Below are 23,220 nucleotides of genomic sequence, written 5' to 3'. Positions count from 1 at the left end.
TCTCCCTCAAGAAGAGGAAAACAAAATTAAATTGCTTTTTATTTGCATCCTTCATTTATTCCTCTATTGTTCAAGGTCCCATAGTCAATTTAAAACCTTGAATAAAAGTTGACATTGCTTCAGTGTGCTCGGTGAACAGAATTTCAGAAATACAGTAAAAACATTAAACAATTAAACTATCATAATGTGCGAGATGGTAATTTTAAACATCTTTTGTTGAGAAGTCATTTCTTACTCCAAACTGGAGAACAATTACAGGCCCCACCATTTATCCATATGACATTTTTGACTAACACTGTTGACCTCTGCCCCGTCAGAGCAACTGAGGACATTTCTGAAATACTTGTCCCTGTGCTACATCAAAAGAACACTCAGGTTTAAGAGGCCAAGTGCTGCAAGCTACAGGAAGTACAGGGGAAGAAAAGCTTATATAGAAATTCAGTGATAAAGCCTTGACGTTGTGACCACTGCGTGACCAATACCATGGCTCATACAAGGGATTCATCATTCAAATCTTCCAAGATTCTCCCTTAGCCCTCAGAAAATGAAATTAACTAAGTTGATAGTCGATGAATTACGTTATAGTTAATGAATTGGATGCATAAAATTTAATTTTCATTTATAAATAATAAAAACCTAATGAAAAAATTTAAAAAGGATGGGAACTATGCACTATAGACACATTAAATTCCTAACATGGCTTCAACGTTTGACTGACCTACTTGTTAGAACAGCACTACCAGAAGAAAATGACTCCTACTTATTCAGTCTCACCAAAAAAGAAAACCAGACTTTTTTTTTTTTGGTTAGTGTTAAAGATTCATGGTAAACTGGTAAACATGAGGGCTCCAAACTAAGAATTTTTCACTGCCAACTTACAGTGCATCTCTTCAAATGTGTCCAACAATTGAAAATACTGTGAAGTAGGCAGACCACATTCTCTTCTACTTGGCCTCATTTCTCAGTAATCTGTGTCTTTAGAATTCAGTTTCAGCATCACACCCAAACGACACCTCAAGCTCTAAAAACCCTCCTCTGCTGACTATAATCTATAATCCTAAATATCAGGATTTGATGAACTCCTTTGCTTTAAGGTGCTTAGGAGCTGATACTAACAGCCCTATCTCTTGTGTGCTTGTGTTTTGCAAGGCAATTTTTTTAAAATTAATTAATTAATTATTTTTAAAATTTCTTTTCAGTGTAACAGAATTCATTGTTTATACACCACACCCAGTGCTCCATGCAATACATGCCCTCCATAATACCCACCACCAGGCTCACCCAACTTTCCACCCCCCCGCCCTTTCAAAACCCTCAGATTGTTTTTCAGAGTCCATAGTCTCTCATGGTTCATCTCCCCCTCCAATTTCCCTCAACTCCGTTCTCCTCTCCATCTCCCCATGTCCTCTGTGTTATTTCTTACTGCAAGGCAACTTTTAACTAACAATGAAAAAACTGAATTCTTGTGTCAGCTGTACTTCGATTTAAATAAATTCCATTAAAAACAAAACCCAAAATCTGGATTCTAATTTTACTGTTTCCGGTAGCAGGTCAAGAGGCTTTAGGTAGCTGTTAAAAAAAAGGAAATGTTGATTCTCTTCAGATTACCCCGGATAGGCAGCGCCAACTCAGCCCACAAATAGCCAGACCTGTTTCCCTGCACTGTGTCCCACTTAATCCCTGACGTCGCATGGATTTTGAAGTCATTGAGAATACAGGCAAGGATGGGAGTGTGAAAGAGCGACTCAGAGGTCAATTTCTTCAACAAATAATGCTTGAAACTTTGGTAAAAGGCAAGAACAATGAAGACTAAAGATGTTAAAACCGAATGGCCTAAGCTTTGGAGCACCAGGGTTTTGACAAGACTTCCGTCTTATGTCAGCACCAGGAAGCTAGGAGGAGATCAACCCCAGCTCTCCCGGTCTGGGAATGAAGCAGTATCCCCCTCCCTCCAAGACATGAAGAGAAACAAGGAGTATAGGCTTGAATGAGGATAAGGAAGAAAAGAGTCAGTGAGGACACTGAGAAGAGTTCATAGTCAGCAAGTCAGAATTTCTGAGAGAAAACAAAAGGGTTTTGGGGGGACAGGTGGAATGAGCAGCTAAGTCAGGGAGACGAGTATGAGAATGAGTGTTCAGGGAAGGAGGGACGAGCAACAAGATTTCCATTCTACGTGATGACTGGGAAATAAATGAGGTGGACTCTGGCCTCACAGAATTAGCTATGCCCGAAAAGTAGGCCTGACATGGGCACCACACGGAACATGTGTTCATCTCTTCATCTGTAGGGCTATCGAGTGGCTGTGGCCAGTAGGACAGGCAAGCTTGGGGGCTCCTTGTGTGTAGGCCACAGGGAGAGGCCAGCATGAGCCCCATGGGATGGGCCACAGACACCTTATATTTGCCTCTTAGGGCCAGTGCTGACGGGAGAGACAGCAGGGACTCATAAATGACTCCTCTTTCAGGATCATCCCAGGGCTTGTAAAGGACTGAATCTGGAGATGAAAGCTGGAATCATTCCAGTTTACTGGAACTGGAGAAGATGGGAGCTAATACCAAGTATTTGTAGCTCCCCAGTGTCCAGAGCCTCACGCCCTTCTACTCTGAATTCTCAGGGGTGCATTCTCAGAATGTGCTGTTTGTACTCCCATTTCCTAGGTTTAACAGAGGAAGAAATCCAAAACTGTGTCCGATTTGAAACAAAGAAACGCATTTTGTTTATTAAGACAACAAAAGTGGAATACCGGTGCACCAAAAACAAGATGTCCGAGAAATACGAAGGTAAGGGTACTTCCTCTCTCCTAGCAGCTTGCCCTGTCCACAGGTGGCTGTGACTGGAGTACCACGTTACGTTTGACTGTGCTATTTTTAACTTTCCTTTATTTCATTTATCTACCTCAGAGCCCTCTGTGTGGTGGGGGAAAAGGTGAAAATAAAATATCATTAGCACTACTTACAAGAGAAATATTTAAGTTTTTCTTGATCTTATACTTAGATTGTTTAACATATATCAATTCTTCCCATGGGCCGAACTCCGTATTAAGCACTGTGATATAAAAATGGGTGTCAAGCAGCCTTCCTATCAAGGAGCTTACAAACTACACCTATAAACAACCATTAAAAATATAGGCTAATAAGAGTCTATCAGTCTGTAAGGCTCCAGCAACCATGCCAGAAACCTGAGTGTTGTCTTTAATTTCGCCTTCGTCCTGGCCTCCATATCCAATGAGTAATCACTCGACATCCTTGATACTTCTCCAAGTTACCCCCATCTCTTCGTTTCCACGGGCATGCATTGTGTTCGTTATTTCCAATCCAGATTACCACAGAAGTCTCCTAACCAGTCCCAGTCCCCTTGTCTTTCCCAATGCCTTCTTCCAATCTCTTCTACAGATTTCCTGTGACAGGACTTTTCTAAGGCAAACTTTAACGTGCAATTTTCATGCCTTAAACATCTCATGGTTTCACATAGCCTTAAAGATAAATTCCTGTATCTCTCTCTCTCTCACCTGCTCTCTGCCTAGCTGAACTATATAGTCTCCTAAATAAGGCATACTCTCTCTTGTGCTTTGCCATTATAAATATCTCCTTCCTCTGTGTAAAGTTCTCTTGTTTCCTGACTTTGCCTGACTGAACGCTACTCATTCTGCTAACAACAAAAGGAAGCAGAATCATAGAAACTCCTAAAATATGAAGCTTATATTCTCCTGGGGAGACAGATAAGGAATAGATAAAAATATTTACTATGATAATAAATAGATAATTTTGAATATTCAACCATATAGATGATTTACATGTATATGCCCATGTTAAGCACAAGCAATTTAAGAAGAAGGTGATTTTTATTATTGGTGGAATACTTTGCCCACATATCAGTCATATGCCATTTAAAACCAATTTTGACTAAACATAAAACACATTTTTAAAGCCCTCAAAGAAGCTATTCTGCTCATTTCATTTAAATGAAGATAAAGGAGTTCAATCATTATGAAAGAAGAATAATTTACATGCAATGTAAATTATGACAACTATGCATGCATATTACAGCAAAAAAAGAAAAGAAAAAAGAACATGCAAAACAAATAACCTAGTAATATAAACCAAAGAATGGATATAGACTATATACCAGTTTTTCATGCAAAAATTAACAACAATGTGAATTCAATAAATCAAGTGCTCAGAAACAAAAAGATTATAAGAATTAATTAAAAAGGCAAATTTCAAAGCTAAGGTACAAAGACAAACAAACATTGAAAAATATCACCATTATAGTTCTAAATAAATTAGATACTGCAAGAACAAAATATAATTGCCTGAAAATAAAACCAAGAAAGTTAATCACATTTAGAAGGATTTAAAATAATTCATAATAAATGCAGAGAAAATTTAGGTATTAACGTTTATTAAGAAAAATCTAATGAAAAGGGAATGACAAATACAATTTCATATAATTGTCAGATATTTTAGGATGTGGAAATTTGTATTCCCAATAGAGATCCCCAAAAATCAAAGAGGAAAACTGTTAAGAAAAGAAAAAAAAAGACACAACTATATATGAATACCTATATATGAATACATCCTTGAAATAAAGGAACAAATTTGTTTTGATTATATGCATCAGAGATATGGTTCAAATATATAACTTCAAGACAAACCCTAACTAATTTACTATATACAAAGATTTAAAAAATGAATTAATTATCTTGACTAAAGGAACAAGTCTCCCACAGAACAACCAAAACAACAAAAATTGTCTGGCCTCAGACTTCTCTATAACTAAATTCAATTCTATAAGACAATAATTTCCACAAATTTCTGAGAGAGGGAAAAAAATGTAATTTCCTATATAAAGGTAATAGGAGGACATCTCAAAACCTGAGAGAATTTTGAGAATATACTTACTGAAAAAAAAAAAAACAAAAAACAAAAAAAACCCCTGCCCTGTTATCAATTATAAAATTCATCCAAAAGAGAAATGAGAAAATGTCAAATATGGACCCACAGTTTTCAGCTTGTAAGAATGAGGTGAGGACACTGCAAAATCCGAGTGTATTACAATGGTCTCCGTACTGGTTTATCCATTAGCCATTGCTACCCATGTGGCACATTGCTAATACTCCTGAATTATGTGAACTCTCTAACTCAAAATGTTTCTAGGGAATGTAGTCACTTCTAAACCTACAGGATGAAGTCCAATCTCCTTGACTTTCCATCCAGATCCTCTCTGTCTTGCTGCTCTTCCCCTACCTGAACCTTCAACTTCAACTAAGTAGTTGTCCATGGGCACTGTTTCCAGAACATGGAACCATCGGCCCCTCATTCCAGGTCTCTGCCCGTGTTGGGAGGGCATTGCCCCCTACCATGTCTTAGCTTTGCCTCAAAGTCCTTTCATAGTACCACCCTCCCTAAGTGCCTAAAATCACAGAATTCTTTCACGGCCCTAACTCAGGAATCCTGAATTGTTGCACCACTCTCTAACACTAAGACAAAATGTTGGGGTTTTTGTGCACCTTTTTTCCCCCTCCCTAACCTCCCTTCTTATCTTCCTTCCTTCCTTCTTTCTTTCTTCCCTTTTTTAGTTCTCTATGGTTTTGCTAATATTATTTATGTACCTATTTTTTCTTCTCATTGAGAGTCTATGTCCTTCAAATACAAAAGCCATATTCTACATTTCTCTCAGTCTTCAACTTAGCATATAGCAGATTCTCAACAAATGCTTATCAATCATGATGAAAATTTGCCTAATGTCAAAGCACGTTTAAGAGTAAAACACACATGAAAACATACTTTGTCGACGTCTGATCCTGAGCTCCTTTGATTAAATCACTGGACTCCAAACTTTTAAAACCTGTAATGATATCATTAAATTTTTTTTTACTATATATCCCTAATATACTTACTTAAAAAATACTAACAAACTTTATAAATGTAGTATTCTACAAGTATATTATGCACAAAAATATATACAGACATGGAAAAGAGAAAATTTTGAAAGATAGCTTACATGAAATAAACTATTTTTCAGTGTCTTGTTCATATTATGACAAATTAGTATTTCATCAAAAACTCCTTGAAATTTTTGATATGTTTTGGGCAGCTTTGGTATCTGTCTCATGTTGTGGCTTACGAGAAGCTTGTGTAAGTAACAGAAACATCTGTTCTTCTTTCTACTACCATCCTTAATATGCATTTCCTTCCTGGAATCTTTTTAAACCACTCATTGTCCTGCAAGAGTTAGTTCTGTTCCAGCTAGCTCATGGAGTATAAGCAGACTTAATACTCACTCTTTCTTCAGAACCCCATGCTTATCATATTTAACTCTCACTGGTGTCAATCCATTCATGAAATACATGGTATCAAGCCAAATGTGAACTAGCGTGTCAGAGCTACTGACAATTGATACATGATATATTGACAAATACTAATTTCTCTCCTTTTTTATATGAAAAATAATTACAAAACCTCTAAAATGTTTTCTTATACCCCCTCTGTGTTATCTTACACAACCTCACTTTGGAAGGGATATACGACTTTCTTCACAGAGAGAGTACTTCACCCATTGGGCTCTTGTTCTAGATTCTCACTGTAGAACTTCAAATCAACGGAGCCATGGCTGATCCGTACTGCACAATAGATGCAAAATTAATGCCATTAACTCTCACCCAGATCACTAACCTCCTCTTCATTTGCTTTGATTTCTCACTATGATTTCCTATTACTCAGTTCCTACCTTTGTTAATTAAAGACATCATTAGCTCATAGGAATTGTTTTTGAAAATCTACGTAAAAGATCTGCGCGCTATACATTAAATATCATTGCTCCTAAAGAAACAACGTGCCACCTCTTATCTTGAGGCTTAACTTTTTCTTCCTCTTTGATTAGTTGTGCCTTTGCCCCTGTGTTTGAGCTTAAAAGCATTCTATCAACTTTAAATGGAAATCTCCAGCCTGGCAGTCCACCGATTGGATATCAGAAGTCTGGTGATTTGTGCTATTCTGAAGTCCCAAGTCATATGCTGATACACATCAAATGTGGGAGCTCTGGCTTCCAAGAGCTGGGAGCAGAGTAGCCTGGACTTGGGCAGCATCTATGCCCCAGCCTACTCCCTCTACGCCACCCCTAGTTACTGGACATGTGTTCAGGCTAAATTACCTCTAGCTTCAGTGCCTGCGTTTATAATAATATCTACTTCTCAAGATTGTTGTGAGAATAACTTAAGACAATCAGTGCAAAGTGCCTGGCATAGACAAGTTGCTTAATAAATGGGAACAGCTAACACCGTTATCATTTCTATTACTGAACTCCCTGGAGGGTTGAGGCGGACTGTTCTCTCGCCTTTCACTAGCTTTTGTAATGTAGCTACATGACTACCATCTACTTCTCCTCCCATGCAAACAAGCTTTTCTTTAAAGTTTGAATGTGCAGTAAAGTTAAATGAGTCATTTTTTTGAAACACCTTGCAGGTTCGGTTTTGCAGGGAGCAGAGAAATCTATTTCCCTGACTCGAGGTGGAAGGAGTAAGTACGCCGCCGCCTTGGTGTGGGAGAGGGGGAACTCTGGTCCTGCGGAGAAGGAATTTTCGGAGTGGTTAGAATCCGTGAAGGAAAATCCCGTTGTGATTGACTTTGAGGTAAGAGTCAGAAATATTATGGGTAAGAGAGATACAGCGGTTCTCTAGCAGCCTAAACTGCACACCATGCAATCCCTTTTCCGTTTTCCTCACACATGAGAAAGGAAATGTCTTTCTTTAGTGTGCATTTCTTTTTTAAAATGTTAAATTACACATCGATTATGTTTGCTCTTCAAATGAGTGATCTCTGGTACGGTATTTGGAATCCTTAGTGTACATAAAATACCAGGAAGGGTAATTTATTTTTTTTTAAGATTTTATTTATTTATTTGACAGAGAGAGAGAGAAAGGGAGCACAAGTACAGGGAGTGGCAGACAGAGGGAGAGGAAGAAGCAGGCTCTCCACCTCGCAGGGAACTGGAGCGGGGAACCCCATGTGGGGCTCAATCCCAGGACCCTGAGATCATGACCTGAGATGAAGGCAGCTGCTTACGTGCTTACCTGACTAAGCCACGCAGGAGCCCCCAGGAAGGGGAATTTGGGGAATACATCTGCTCAGGCTTGCCTTAACTGGTGCTTTTCAGCGCCCCGTCTGCATAATAAATCTGACTGGTGTACCTTTCTTGCAACTTTTTATTCCATGAGCATGCCTAAATCTTCAGTCTAACTCTGTGGGATAAATGGGGTCTTAGACCCATTTGGCTCTCAGTTTCTATCACCATTGATTAAAATTACCTGTCCTGTATTTGTTAGGATTACATAAAAAGGTGATTTTTATTACTGATGGAATACTTTGCCCACATATCAGTCATATGCCACTTAGAACCAGTTTTGACTAAACATAAACACATTTTTAAAGCCCTCAAAGAAGCTATTCTGCTCATTTCATTTAAATGAAGATAAAGGAGTTCAATCATTATGAAAGAAGAATAATTTACATGCAACATGAAGATACATTGAGCTCCACAGGCTATGATGGGAAAATGAGATCTGGCTGCCCATCTGGGCACCTGTGACTCATATGCTGCATTACATAGTCACTCCTTTGAGGTTTTCAAATGTTAATAAAATGAGCCCTGATTTTGTGTTAACTCTATTATTTGTTACTGTAAGTCTTCCATTCATCCTACGGGCAAGTTCATCTCTCCTGCTCCATAGTTTCTCATCTGGTCCCACCAAGAGCCAATCCTGTCTGTGGAAAAAAGAACACAGAAAGCCTCTCTTCACCCTCTCTGGATTTTTCTGCTTAAATCAAACCTAACGAGATTTTGGCAGAGCATGTGTAAACCGCCCAACTCTCCATCACCTCTCTCAGTGTACTTGAGGCATGCATTTGTTGCTTACTGAGTAATATGGTGTAAGTCCAAATAAGCGACACCTCCCAGGAGGCTTCCTTCCTAGCAGAATTCCAGGGAAGGTAAGTGCCAGAGACATCACATCAGGGACAAGAGAATCCGGCTAATCCTGTAGAGAGCTGCTCTACCCTCCCTAGAAGGGAAAGAAAAGAAACTCCCCTGCCCTCATGCGGAGAGTTTTTCTCCACTAGTTCAAAAAACAGATATGCTATATTGCACAATAATCCCTTTGAAGTGTGAGATTTTCCAGACCTTTCCTCTCAGTCCATGAGAATTGATCAGTGATGGCAACATATGCCCAAGGAATGTGGTGGACCACACCGCCTCTCTACCATTTGCTCTTAGCTTGCTCCCATCACGGACTTGGTGAGAAACATCCCCTGTGCGGTGACAAGACGGAGCAACCTCAAGAAAGCTTTCCGAGAATACGCGGCCAAGTTTGACCCTTGCCGGTGCGCTCCATGCCCTAATAACGGCCGCCCCACGCTCTCGGGGACCGAGTGTCTGTGTGTGTGCCAGAGCGGCACCTACGGAGACAACTGTGAGAGACGCTCCCCAGACTATAAATCCAGTGAGTATCCCTGACTTCCTGTGGGGGACGCCCTCTTCCCCACCAAAAGGTGTCCTAGGTTGGTCAAGGAAAACAAAAATTTTATTTTTCACCTTATGCAAACTCACAAGGAAAAGAAGCCTGTAAAAAATGAGACTCTAAAGTCAAACAAATAACCCTGGTGAGAGTGAGGCTCTGCTGTAACCTACCAGCTGTGTAGCCTTGGGAAGGTCACCCAACCCCTCTCTGCCTCAATCTGTTCATCATCAAATGGGGACAATGCCAGTATGTACCTGAAGATTTTATATATGTATGGAATAGGCAGCACAGTGCCTGTAACTTGGGCACCTGTGGCCAATAATAAATAAATAAATAAAATAATTTATTAAAATTAAATCGTCAATTTTAAATTAATTAATTCAAATTTAATTTAATAAATGTATTTACTTTAACTTAAAATTTAAAAATCTAAAATTTAAGAAATTTAACATTTAAAATTTAATGGACTAATTTAAATTTAAATTAATTTAAAATTAAATTGTTAATTTATTAAAAATAAATAAAATAATAAACCATACTATAAAATAAAGTATGTGATACTGTTGTTATAAGCCTCTTCTGTTGTATAATGTAGAATGATGATGGCTTTATAATCAGAGATAAATTAAGCCCCCACCCAAGTTTTCATACAGGGCTAAATAACGTTCATGGCTACCTCTAATCCTCCTTAGAAAGGGGTTGTGTCATGTGGATAAGAATGTATTCTATTACCTTTAAGAAAATAATTTGATATATATTCTATTCAGAAATTTGTCTTTATACATATATGTATGCATCTACCTATGTGTGTGATATGTTGTTGATAGTCAAAAATGATTCATAATTATTGCCATTTTATTCAGGCTGTGGGAACAGGAAAGGGAAGTCAGGCAAGGTGTCAGGCCCTTTGCACAGGTAATTTCTTTTAATCTTCACTATAACCCTGTGACGGTCCTCAAAGAATCACACAGCTAAAAAGTGAGGAGACCACGTCAGCTGGCTTCACACCCCCTGCTGTCTCAGGTGCACCAGGAGGGCGGGGGCTTCCTGTGTTCCAGATGCGGTGGATGGGAGCTGGAGCTGCTGGTCTTCCTGGAGCACGTGTGATGCTACTTACAAGAGATCCAGAACCCGAGAATGCAACAACCCCAGCCCCCAACTGGGAGGGAAAAACTGTGAGGGGGAGAAGCAGCAAGAGGAGCACTGCACATTTTCAATCATGGAGAACGAGTAAGGATGGGCGACGGGGATTTTTTTTATTTTCCTCTAAGTAAAGAATCAGAATTTTACCTATTCCAACACAGTGTGTTAGTGGGGGTATTGGTGGATCTGGTGCTACCCATTTCTCTCTACTGGTTTCTCTCTTTATATCTATGCGTACACATTCACATGTAAATGGGTTGTGTGTATATGGGTGTCTATATACACCCATCCACACACACATTTGATACATTATACACACATATTTACTTTCCCCTTTTAGTGGACAGCCATGTGTCGGTGATGATGAAGACAGGAAAGAAATAGACCTCCCTGAGACAGAATCAGATTCAGGGTGTCCTCGGCCAATTCCTCCGGAAAATGGATTTATCCGGGTAAGCATCCTGACCTTCACTTCGACTTTGGAATCCAAACCATAGAACATAAACTGGGCGTTTTCTTTTATTTAACCTCATTGTTTTCCCAGTTTAATCATCTTCTGTTGACTTTAAAAATTAATACTTAAAAACACTCTACCATGCCTCTGTCTTGAATTCCCTGGAAAGGTCTCCCTCCACACCTGGTTGTTAGACCAAAGACAGCAGGTCGCCTACGTTTCTTGGCACTACTGGCTCCTAAGGTAATGGTCCATTATGTGAATGGAAAGTGGAGATTGGCCACAATATCAGTTCAGATGACTTGTGAGAATCTGAGACTAAGATCTGACTGTTCATTTCTGAGTCTGAGCAAACTAATCTGCTATCTAAGACATGTTTTCATAGAGAAAGCTTAATCACAGGAGGTGTGGAGCCTGTAATGCCTTGGGTTAGAAACCTGTAGAATTCCTCAGCAATCAATATAATTTTAATACCTTTTGATTTTATCATTTTTCATTGAGCTTCAGTGTTTCTATGATTTAAAATAACTAAATATATTTGTCAGACAGGTCTGTGGTTGAGATATAAATTAGACATATAATATTTAAAATGGATCACAGAAGGCATGCTCCTTAATCAATTTTACCTTCAAAAAAATTTTTTTAGCTTTCTTAAACTCAGCGAAGCGTTTAATCTTTTTCCAACTGTATCATATTTATGATCAAAAATCAATAACCCTCAATTCTCCAATGCCGGCAAATAAATATCTATGGAGCCTAGTCCCGGCTAATGTACCCTCCGCATTCATTTGTCTTCTGCCTAAAGATTGTAAGGGGAGGAAATATTTTAGAGTGAGATAAATGTCATTTAGTCCTTAGAACAGAGATTCGAGAACTCTACAGGGCACTGGAGGGCTTGTTAAAACACAGATTGCCGGGTCTCTTGCCTGGGATTTCTGATTCAACAGGTCTTGGGCAGCGCCCAGAAACTGTCCTGTCTAAGGAGTTCCTAGGTCATACTGATGCTGCTATGTCCAGAGCCACACTGTGGGAATGAGTCCCCCAAAAGCAGGGGTCAGCAAAATGTGGTCCACAGCCCAAATCTGGCTGGCCATCTGTTTTCCTTTCTTCTTTGTTTTAAACAAAGTTTTGTGGAAATACAATCACACTCGTTTATTTACGTATTATTGATGGTGGCAACAACGGAGAGCTGAGGCGTCACCGCAAACCCTGTGTAGCCCACCCTTTACCGAGGAGCTGTGCTAGTCCCTGGCCTAGAACATACTCTTCAAAATTACATTTTGTCAGGTCCTGATACCCAAATAATTTTTAACCTGTTTTGCCAGCTGCTACAAACACTGTTAAAATGATCAACATTCTAATTTTAAAAGCACACAAAGGGTTTCAACAGTGATGCATTATTCTAATGACTCTTTTTATAAAATTAGATGACACGTGTTTCCATTCCTATGAATATATTTATTACTTTTTGTTCTCTTTTGCTCTTTATTAAAGACCCACTCTCTACTGACAGTAGTTTTTACTCAAACATAATATAATTTTGATTTTTCCTAATGAGTGCCTTCTGGGATTCCACGTAGAAAGATACCCTTTATTCTGAGAGAGAGGCAGCTACATCTCCTTCTAGGCTAGAGCAACCGTGTCCTTGCACAGGAAGGTAATCGCCTACCCCCGTAGGCAAGCAACAGTGACTTTAGGTAAAGTTCCCTTGTTCAGTCAGTCTAGCAGATGTGTTGGTGGAAGTTTGATGGTTGCAACCTACACTCACAGGTTCCAGCCTCATAAGATAAACAGAAGCAGAAGCACAGGAACACATATTTATTTGGGGAGGAATGCAAGAAGAAATGTGCAGCCTTTGCATAAAATAGCCACATCCTTAATGCTACGCATTAGTCCATTTCCCTTAGAAACAAAGCCACACCCATAATAACCAGTAGTGGGATAATCTTTTTGTAGTCAGGAAAGTAATCATCTTCTAGGAGACAAGTTGAATGGTGTGGCCAAGTAATAATGAAAGTTGACAATAGAGCTTTTTTTTTTTCACTTCCCTCAAAATTCACGATTTCAGTTCTCAGAGAGTAACCTCCTAGTCAATTCTTTGCATTTTTCTTCCTCTCAGTAAGGAAAAAGAGTGTTACATTACTGTCCCCTCAGAAGAATGGTGTTTTGCATTCTTTCAGCAGAGTTAGTAAGCCTTTGTAAAGACAGGTGAGGCAGAAATCTGTTAGTGGAAGTGCCACTCCTGGGTCGGGAATGAAGCTGCAGTGTAGCACATGTTATAAAAATAGGGCTTTGTACAACTTTCTGCCAGACCTGAGAGAATGGTGCACCTCATGAAGCTGGGAAAGTGAAGGTTTCCACAGAGGAAATTCTATTTGAGTTGGGTCCTGAGAGAGGGGAAGACAGAAGGTGTGGAGCACGGAGGGAACAGCCCGATAAAGACATGGTGGCATGACTGAGAATATCACGTTCAGAGAATGGCAGGTGGTTTTGTTTTGTGAGAGGTAGGTTTTACAGGAGCAAAGATTTTAGTTAACTCCCACATGACGGTAGTTGTACTTTAGTTACACATAACTGGGAAACTATAGAATGACTCCTGGGTTACTAGGAACTGAGTAACACTTTTAAATAATATGTAGTTGATTAGCCACCACAGCAAATCCCTGTAGAATACATTGTTTATAGCTACTCTAGGGTCAGTATATACAGATTTTTAACTTTTACAGTGGTAGGGCATGCTATATCCAGTGGGGAGGAAGTTTCTAAGAAAAAAAAAATATATATATATATATAAATTTAGAGCAGCAATATGGAAGATGGCTTAGGAGAAGGCCCAGTTAGAAAGCTGTCCTTGTAAGAGATCATAAATGCCATGAACAAAGATAGTGATGGTGGCAAAGGAAAGGAGAGAGTTTTGAGAGATGTTTAGAAGTAGAAACTGAGAGGATTGTGACTGAGGTGATCAGGAGTGAAGGAATGGAAAGAATCCAGGACTACCCCCGAGGTATTTAGACATCATGGCATTGATAATTTATGGTTTCTGTGTTAATTCTAGAATGAGAAGAAACTGTACGCAGTTGGGGAAGATGTGGAAATCTCATGCTTTACTGGATTCACAACTGTGGGCTACCAGTACTTCAGATGTTTACCAGACAGGACATGGAGGCGAGGAGATGTGGAATGCCAACGTGAGATACAGGCAGACTTTTTGCATGACTGCTCTAAAGAATGAACGTGTCCCATACACCTAGAGCAAAATCACACCGTCAGATCACTACTTCGTACGATTTTACGTAACTCTGGTAAAAAGGTCTAGCGAAGGAGAAAATAGGATTCATTTGGTAAAATTCAATTTCAAAATGTCTTCCTATTTCAGTTCTCAGGCTGCTGTATCTTAGCCTCCTAGACGTAGGACTACAAAGCATGTGCTTAGCAAAGAAATCCCGAAAGTCTGCTACCTACATCGAACCTCACACCTCAGGACCTTGCCTGATGTCCCAATTAATGCAAATTGATGAGTCCCAGGAAGATGATACTTCCATTCCTTATGTATCAGAAAAGGGATTTTATGTGACATGCAGATTTCTCCTTGGAGCTTGTTCGCATCCTTTATTAAGGAAGAGAGGAAGAAGCCTACCCATTTGTAGGCTACAGGAAAGTCAAAATAAGATTTCCGGAAGGCTCAAGTAGGAACCCCAAAGAGTTACTAGGGAGCCCCACGAAGCAGAGTTGAGACCAGTGTCAATTAGGACTTCTGCCTCTGGTCATCCACACTGTGGTGACTTGCTTTTGGGAACCCATGCTATGGAGAAGAAGGGAAAAAGTATGTTTTGAAAGGAAAAGTCCCAATAATGTAATGAAAGTGGAAAGTTTCTGGAGCCACATCCTTAGCGAGGGAACCTCAGATAATGGAACTAAAGGGAGTGGCTCAGGGGAGGAGTCTCTCAGGGGAAGGGTGGGATCCTTTGCCCACCCTCCGGAACCCCAGTTTTCTGATCAAAACAAGGCCTTAAAGCTGCACCCATGCAATAAGTAGCATGAAAATCACCTCTTGGGCTGCCTAAAATCTGCTTACATTTGTTCAGTGTTCTGCTTCACTAAGCAAATCTGAAGTGTTTCTCTGCCTGCAGAGACACAGTGCCTCAAGCCAGTCGCGCAAGAAGGTCTGACGATCTCACCATTTCACAAGTTGTATGAAATTGGCGATTCCATTGAGCTAACGTGCCCCAAAGGCTTTGTTGTTGCTGGGCCATCAAGGTACACATGCAGTGAGGGTTCCTGGACACCGCACATTTCAGACTCACTCACCTGTGAAGAAGGTGAGTAGCAGCTCAGGGTTCTGGGGTCTGCTAAGATGCCCCCCCCCAGAGTGGTTGTATAGCATCCACAGTGGGGCTATTTCCTGAGTGTGTTTTGGGAAGAGAAGGTGGAAGTTTCCACAATGGGCTGGGTTTCATATTTCAACCTGTGTCATAATGAAGACAGGCAGCAAATGAAAGTTATTAGTTGGGTAGATATCTTCAGACTTTAGAAAGTGAGGTCAATGTTCTTTTCCAATCGAATGCTTCAGTATTTGAATTTAACATCTAACAAAATCAGAATTTTTTAAAAGATTTTATTTATTTATTTGACAGAGAGAGAGAGAGAGAGAACAAACAAGGGGAGGGGCAGACAGAGAGGGGGAAGCAGGCTTCCACTGAGCAGTGAGTCCCATGCAGGGCTCCATCCCAGGACCCTCGGATCATGACCTGAGCCAAAGGCAGATGCTGAACTCACTGAGCCACCCAGGCACCCTAACAAAATCAGAATTAATGGTAAACTGAAAATGTGCTTAAAGTGGAGAGCCATAAAAAAGTAATGCATACTACTTTTTAATTACCTAAGCATTTTGTTTTAATTTAAAATATATAAATGCACAATTATTCACCCATTTGCCAAAGTAGGACCAAGATCTTATTTTCTAAAGGGTCTTCTGATATGAGTTCCAAGACTTCTTCCTCAAATAAAACAAATACATAATTCATCGTCTATGTTATCTCATATCAATTCCTCTAAAACAATGTGTGTTTTTTTAACTCCAGATGGGGCACTTCTTTTAAAAATCACCTCTGCTTGGGTCCCATCCCATGATTCTGATGTCATTGAGCTGCAGAGGGCCTGGTATTTGGTGTTTATTTAAAATCTCTTCCAACTAACCAGATCCATGCAGAGTTGAGAACCATTATTTTGAAGAGAGGTAAAAACTTAAAGGCACTTTTGAAACAAATTGACTAGAGAAAGCTTTTAAATTTATCTACATCTATATCTATCTATCTATCTATCAATCAAGATATACATAGAGTAGTCTGTTTACAAGCTTGTGTTGTATTTTGAGTAATTAGGGGAGGAATGTTCATTGACGTAGTTCCACTTCTGGGTGGAAGTCTGCTTTTTTCCAGGAATCCACATACCAATCCTTATTTGGATTGAGCAGAACTGTCATGGTGATTTTAGTTAGGGGCAAGGATCTTTCAAAACTGCAATGTAAATGGTATCATAATGAGGGAAAAGTCACCTGAAGATACCACATAACCTCAGCTTGCTGTTGGCCTAAGATTTCCTCACCACAACAGGTAGCCTCAACCCCCTTTTGATGCTTAGCAGGTGCCTTTCTGCTCCATCCTTGCCCTACTCATTACTATCTAACTGCCTACTCTAACCAGAGGAGCCTACAAACTGGGAAGTTCAATTATCAGGCAACTGTCATGGAGGGGCAGGAGAAAATAGTCTGGTGAGTCAGTAACTTGGAAGAGTGGTTAAGGGCTTCTAATAATTCATATCTTCCAACTTTTTCAGCATGCTTTTTCAAAACATGTCTAATTTTTATTGAAAGAATCCTGGGGACACCTGGGTGGCTCAGTGGGTTAAAGCCTCTGCCTTCAGCTCAGGTCATGATCCTGGGGTTCTGGGATTGAGCCCCACATGGGGCTTTCTGCTCAATGGGGAGACTGTTTCCTCTTCTCTCTCTACCTGCCTCTCTGCCTACTTGTGATCTCTGTCTGTCAAAAAAATAAATAAAATCTTTAAAAAAAAAAAAAGAAAGAAAGAAAGAAAGAATCCTGGAATATGTGTCTGAGATCAGGCATGATCAGGCCCATTTTGCTTGGGCCATTGCCAAGGTTGGGCAATTTAGGTCAACGGGAACTGACCAACAGACGTACTCCTTCCCCAAGCTCACTGCCATCTGGCCTTCCGTATCCTCTTCTAGGCTATCCTAATGTATGAACGAAAAGGGAAAAGTTAACCTATTAAAATAACCTTAACACTATTGATAAAGAGATATCACAGAAATTTGTGAGAACTTCAAGTTGACATTATGGCTGGATTTCACTTGACTCCCGATCACGCATACGAGAGGGAACCACAGGCTTCAGACGGTTAAGATCCTCTTGGCGTCTTAGGTAGTATCTTCTCTCTACAAACAGCAGCACTATCACACACACACACACGCACATGCATACACACACACACTCCTATGACTGTGTTTGGAGAAGAAATTGACATTATAATCCAATCTGAGAGAATGAACTTTTCTACATCCAGATAAAGTAAATAAACATCCTATCTCATACATTTTCTCTCCAGCAACACTGGCAAAAAGATCAATGAGGGAAGTCAGAGAGAGAGAGAAAATCATCAATAAAGCTGAACACTTTCCTTTCCATGTGCGGGGAACTGTGAGACAAAGAGGCTTTCAGGCCATCCTTGGTTAGGAAAAAATTTTTTAATTATTTCAACGTGAAAAGGGTTTGGCTTCCTGAGGAAATGAGATGGTACATGCCTTCACAGTTACTTTTTCTTCTCTGAGAAACTGACACTCCCAAAGATCCCCTCAACGCCAACCCCCAAAAGATCACAATGTTCTCTGTTCCACGTCCTTCACAAACTATGCGGCACAGTGTGGGCAGCTGACAGCCGGTTCTGACTTCCACCTGACACACTGAGGGGTCGGACTCCTTGTGCGTGATCATGACAACTTTGAATCAGTAGTGCCAAGTGCTTGAAAGTTGATTCTCTTTGGAAACAATGTACAGCTCAGAGTCCTTCCCTGACCTAAGTGTGGACTTATTTCCGAAGGGCAGAGAGGTACAGCTCTACAACAAAGAAAAATAAGCCCATGTCAATGGAAAACCTCAATACCTGAGGCCTTCCCAGCAGCTGTAGGTCTCCATGTTCAGGAAAGCTACAGGCCAGATTTCACCAGAAGGAATAAGGTTCCTGACAGAGAATGAGAGTGGGAAATGATGAAATTCATTTTTATTGATTTTTAAAATCTTTATTGATTTTTAAAATCTTTATTTTTGCCTCTAGCATAAACCTCCTTCCCTCATCAAACCTTCTGCCTGGTAGGGTAAAATGGGTATCTGTGAGCTTGGTCTCCTATTCAGTCCTTTAACATGGCAGAATGTCTACCTATAGCTGCCTACTGCCATCCTTCGATGACTGCTTGCTTCCAGAAGCCATTGTGGTTCTGTGGATTAGTCAGATTCAGTTCTGGGAAGTTTGTTTCATGCAATAGGCTCAGGAAGTCAACTCTAGGTAGAGTTCAACTAGTCTAAAGGTTCTCTGGATGGCCCTTCATGTAAGCTAAGACAACCAAGACTTCCCCTTCATATAATACACCCAAGTGTTACTCCCTCTGCTTTACTCCCCATTGCTCACATACACACTGTTCAGTTGCTTGTCTTAGATCAAGCCTCATTTATTTGTGGATTGTTCCTTGTATTTCTCAGTTGAGGTCTCTTGTTATATGGTCTCTGGAACCATGTTCCCTTTCTACAAAGTACCTATCATGGCCTTTATGTATAAACTCATTACTATGATTATTTAATTAATGTCTGTTTTCATAGTGTCCTTTACATTCATGCAAAAAAGGGGACCACTTCTGTTTTCATTCTTTTTATCTTTTTTTCCCTGCCATCACATACTAGTGCCTAGAATATCACGCAGGGATAAACACCTGCATTAGGAGTTGCATTTCTCCATGGATTCTTCTTAGAAGAAAATCTGACTTTCGAGACATTACCCCAAAAGAACAATTTTCACCATTGTCACTGACATCTACACTGCTAAAAGTGATGGATATTATTTTGATCCTCATCTCCTTTGACCTCTTAGGAACATCCAACAGTGTTGACCTTCCTTTTCTTTCCATGGCTCCCAATGTACAACACCATCTTGTTTGGCTTCTACCTCTCTGGCTGGTGCTCTCTGTTTTTGGCAGCCTCCCGCCTGTGCTTGGACATTAAATGTTGGAGTTCCTCAAGGCTCATATCTGTCCCCTCACCTTATGCTACCTTTTTCTAATGGGGAATCATACCCATACATATGGCTTCAATGATTCCCCAAAGAATAGTAACAAATTTATTTCATTAGCACAGACTTCACCACTGAGCTTAAACCCAAATGGCCACATGTTAATAGATACATTTAAAATAGATACATTTTATGTACCTATTTTGATCTAGTTTGTTTGAGTGTCTAAAAGACACCATAAATTTAAGAATGCTTGGGTGGCTCAGGTCATGATCCCAGGATCCTGGGATCAAGTCCCACAATGTGCTCTTTGTAGAGCAAGCAGCCTGTTTCTTCCTCTGCCTGCTGGTCCCCTTGTTTGTGCTCGCTCGCTCTCTTTCTCTCAAATAAATAAATAAAATCTTTTTAAAAAATAAAGATACCACAAATTTAACATTTGCAGACACGAACTCTTGAGTCATTACCCTTCCCTCCCTAAAACTAAGCATCTTTTTTTTTAAGGTTTTATTTATTTATTTGACAGAGAGAGATCACAAGTAGGCAGAGAGGCAGGCAGAGAGAGAGGGGGAAGCAGGCTTCCTGCTGAGCAGAGAGCCCGATGCAGTGCTCGATCCCAGGACTCTGAGATCATGATCTGAGCTGAAGGCAGAGGCTTAACCCACCGAGCCACCCAGGTGTCCCCCTAAAATTAAGCATCTTATAATATTTTCTCTTTCAGTTAAGGCACCAAAGCCCATTGTCTAATGCAAGCCAGAAACCTAAGAATCATACTTTGCAGCTCACACAGCTTGCCCACGATATGCAATTTCATCCATTTAACCTGCTAAATATGTCCCAGGCTTATCTACTTCTCTTCATTTCCAACTCAACATTTTGGTCCAAATTACCGTCCTCTTTCACCTGAACTACTATAATCATCTCGTAGATTGTCTACCTTCTGGGTCACCATGCCTCTTCAAATCCATTCTCCACACAGAAGCCAGAATTAATTTCTTTTTCAGAATCCAGACCTGATTTTGTCATAGGACCCCCTGTTTAAAACCCACTGAAGACTGGTCATTGTTTATAAAATAGAGGCAAAAATCTTTCAAAAGCCTTGTAAGCCCACAGCCTGACACACACTTACCTCTCTGGCCTCATCTTGTTCCATATTTTTGTTTTTCTGCACTAAAACCACACAGGCCTTCTCACAGTCCCAGGAAAATCACTTGCTGCCTCTCTTTCGAACTTCCATGCCTGATGGTTTCCCTTTCGTCTTTCCATTTTGCCAGTCCTAACCTTCCTCATGACGTCAGCTTTCTTGATTATGTGTTTTCTCTCTACTAGCATGAATAACATGGCAATTGTATTTGTATTCGTGTGTTTGATTAATGTCAGTCTGCCCTCACAAAACTCTAAGCTCTGTGAGCATAGACTCTGTATGAAATTGTACTCAATCCACTATTTTCCAGAACTTAACACAGTGCTGAGAGTATCGTAGTCACCCAGGAAATATTTGAAGAAAAAATGAACAGAAATTTCACCAATTCCATTTTCTTCAGTTCCATGAACTTTACAGCAACTTTAGGCTAGGAAAATGACGGCTCATGAGAGCTAGAAAGGACCTTTCAGACAGAATATTTCATGACAACATATTTGGAAAAAGGCAAAATGAATGCCCTAACTATAGGTGATAAGAGAGAACTTTTCACCACTGCCTTTCTTCCTATGTCCAAACTTACCATTTGGAATCCATGCGGTGCACTGCTCTTTACCTGTTTTCTTTTGTTTCAGATTTTTTGACAAAATTAAAGGGCCATTGTCAACCAGGACAAAAACAGTTGGGATCTGAATGCATTTGCATGTCTCCAGAAGAAGACTGTCGGTGAGAGATACTCAGTGGACTGTATTTGGAAAATGGGAAAACCAGTCTAGTGTAACCAGCTTGATAGAGGAGCTGAGCTTCTTGAAGCACAAACACGAAACATACTAATTTTTCACATAACTGATACCCCCTCTGCTGTGTTGATTTCTTCCCCGCTGGTAGCAAGCTTTCTTAATTATCTCTCAGCCCCATTCCCTAAGTTTGTATGACATTTGTTTATGAAGAAACTTGCAGTTTTGTTTATGAATACTTATTCCTGTCCATAATGGGTTTCAGACTCAATTATTCTCAAAACCTTCCTCTTGCTCCTAAGCATGGGGCAAGGTTGTGAATCCAAAAGCTTAGAATAGAGACAGTGGCATGAGTACAGACTTCACACATAAACACACCCCTTTGTCAGTTTATTTTTTCATGCTGGGGTAGAGAGAATGAAGAGGGAAAATGATGCATCTCCCTCTGACTGCCATGACTAGATGGCTATCTCCTTTTTGTTGTTACAATTGCCTTATCTTTTTTTAAAGTAATCTCTACATCCACTGTGGGGTTTGAACTCACAACCTCGAGATCAAGAGTCACATCTTCTTCTGACTTAGCCAGTCACCCCTAACTGCCTTTTCTTTACATGAACAAATTAAGGAGAGTCAAGGGAGCTTCTTAATTTAAGGGTTACTTTCAGCTGAGTTTAATTCAAAACAATGTTAGCTGAAGATAAAATTTTGTTTCTCTATCTCACAAAATAAATGCAGAGGTAGGCCTTCTAGGGCTAGTATGGTGACTCTCTCCTTGCCAGTAAGACTGAGGCTCATTCCTGCTCTTGTTCTACCATCCTTAAAGTTATTTCATGGTCAGAGATCGCTCTGTAGAAGCAGGAAGGGAGAAGACCAAAAATGGACATTTTCCCTCTTTTTAAGGAGAATTCTTGGAACACCCATTACTCACTTCCATCTCATTAACCTTCACTTATTCATATGGCCACATGTACTTGCAAGGGAGGCTATGAAGTGCAGTTCTTTGGCTGGATGCATAGGCCCTATGAATAAAGTTAGAGTCAAATGACTGAGGAGGAGAAAGACTGAACATTGGGATAGGAAGCCAATAGACTGTGCCCAGGTGTTATCCTTCACTTTTAACACTAAGTAGCTCTCATGTTCCTCCGTGCTGCAGGTGAACGAACACTTACAGGGATTTCTTATTTATTTAGGAATACTCTAGGGTATTTTTCCTTATAATGCCACAAATATAATTCAGCACAAAGGTGGTCCTCTCTTCACCCCAACCCCAGTTTTCACCAGAAATGGTCCACTGTGTAGCTTCTTGCTGCTGGAGTCTCCTCATCCAGCAGATGGCCTCCTGGGGAGTACATGCAACCTTCATATTGCCCATGTAATGCAGGGGAAGCTTCTGTCTTAATCTTTGCAATACCAAGTTGCAGGAACACAGACTATACTCTGGAACTGTCAGAATTTCAGCTCTTCCCTACCTCTCTAGCCTCTTTCTGTAGTCTTCAGTTCTCCTTTACACAGCATTGAAGGTATTTGTGAGAAGTGACTGGCCCCACAGCTTAAGTTCTCTGCCCACAGAGAGTGAGTGGCCTTTATTCCTGGAAATCAATTTACACACTGATGCCCTGATTGTGGACTCTAAAACTGACATCCAAGAAGAAACTCAAATTGACAGTAATCAAGAAGCTCTTATCCTCTCAGCAAAAGAAGGACTGTGACCACTGGTTAGGTTTCGGGAGGAAGACCCAGCATCTATTTAGGAAGATTAAGCAAGTTACCCCGGGAATGACATAAAAGCTCATGCCCTCAATCGCAGTACAAACACACTTGCAAATATATATATATACACACACATATATATATTGCAAATATATATATATAATATATATATAATATATATATAGTTCATCTTATTTGCATTTATACTCTTTTTAAAAACAAAACAAAA

At 40.1% G+C, this 23,220-nt stretch overlaps 1 protein-coding gene across 1 annotated transcript in view; it reads left to right on the top strand.

Annotated features, from left to right (window-relative positions):
• C6 (complement C6) overlaps positions 1 to 23,220 on the top strand; it is a 59,083-nt gene that overhangs the window by 29,546 nt on the left and 6,317 nt on the right. The window contains exons 10-17 of the mRNA XM_032851397.1: positions 2,658 to 2,780; positions 7,464 to 7,630; positions 9,271 to 9,496; positions 10,573 to 10,744; positions 10,998 to 11,109; positions 14,167 to 14,299; positions 15,242 to 15,430; positions 21,180 to 21,270. Coding sequence (XP_032707288.1) covers positions 2,658 to 2,780; positions 7,464 to 7,630; positions 9,271 to 9,496; positions 10,573 to 10,744; positions 10,998 to 11,109; positions 14,167 to 14,299; positions 15,242 to 15,430; positions 21,180 to 21,270 — 1,213 coding nt within the window. The remainder of the gene's footprint in view (positions 1 to 2,657; positions 2,781 to 7,463; positions 7,631 to 9,270; positions 9,497 to 10,572; positions 10,745 to 10,997; positions 11,110 to 14,166; positions 14,300 to 15,241; positions 15,431 to 21,179; positions 21,271 to 23,220) is intronic.

The sequence above is a fragment of the Lontra canadensis genome, unplaced genomic scaffold, assembly GCF_010015895.1.
Source record: "Lontra canadensis isolate GAN:19392208 unplaced genomic scaffold, GSC_riverotter_1.0 scaffold5, whole genome shotgun sequence".
NCBI lineage: Eukaryota > Metazoa > Chordata > Mammalia > Carnivora > Mustelidae > Lontra > Lontra canadensis.
The sequence above is the reverse complement of the archived record's forward strand: the minus strand, read 5'-3'. Positions and strand labels throughout refer to the sequence as shown.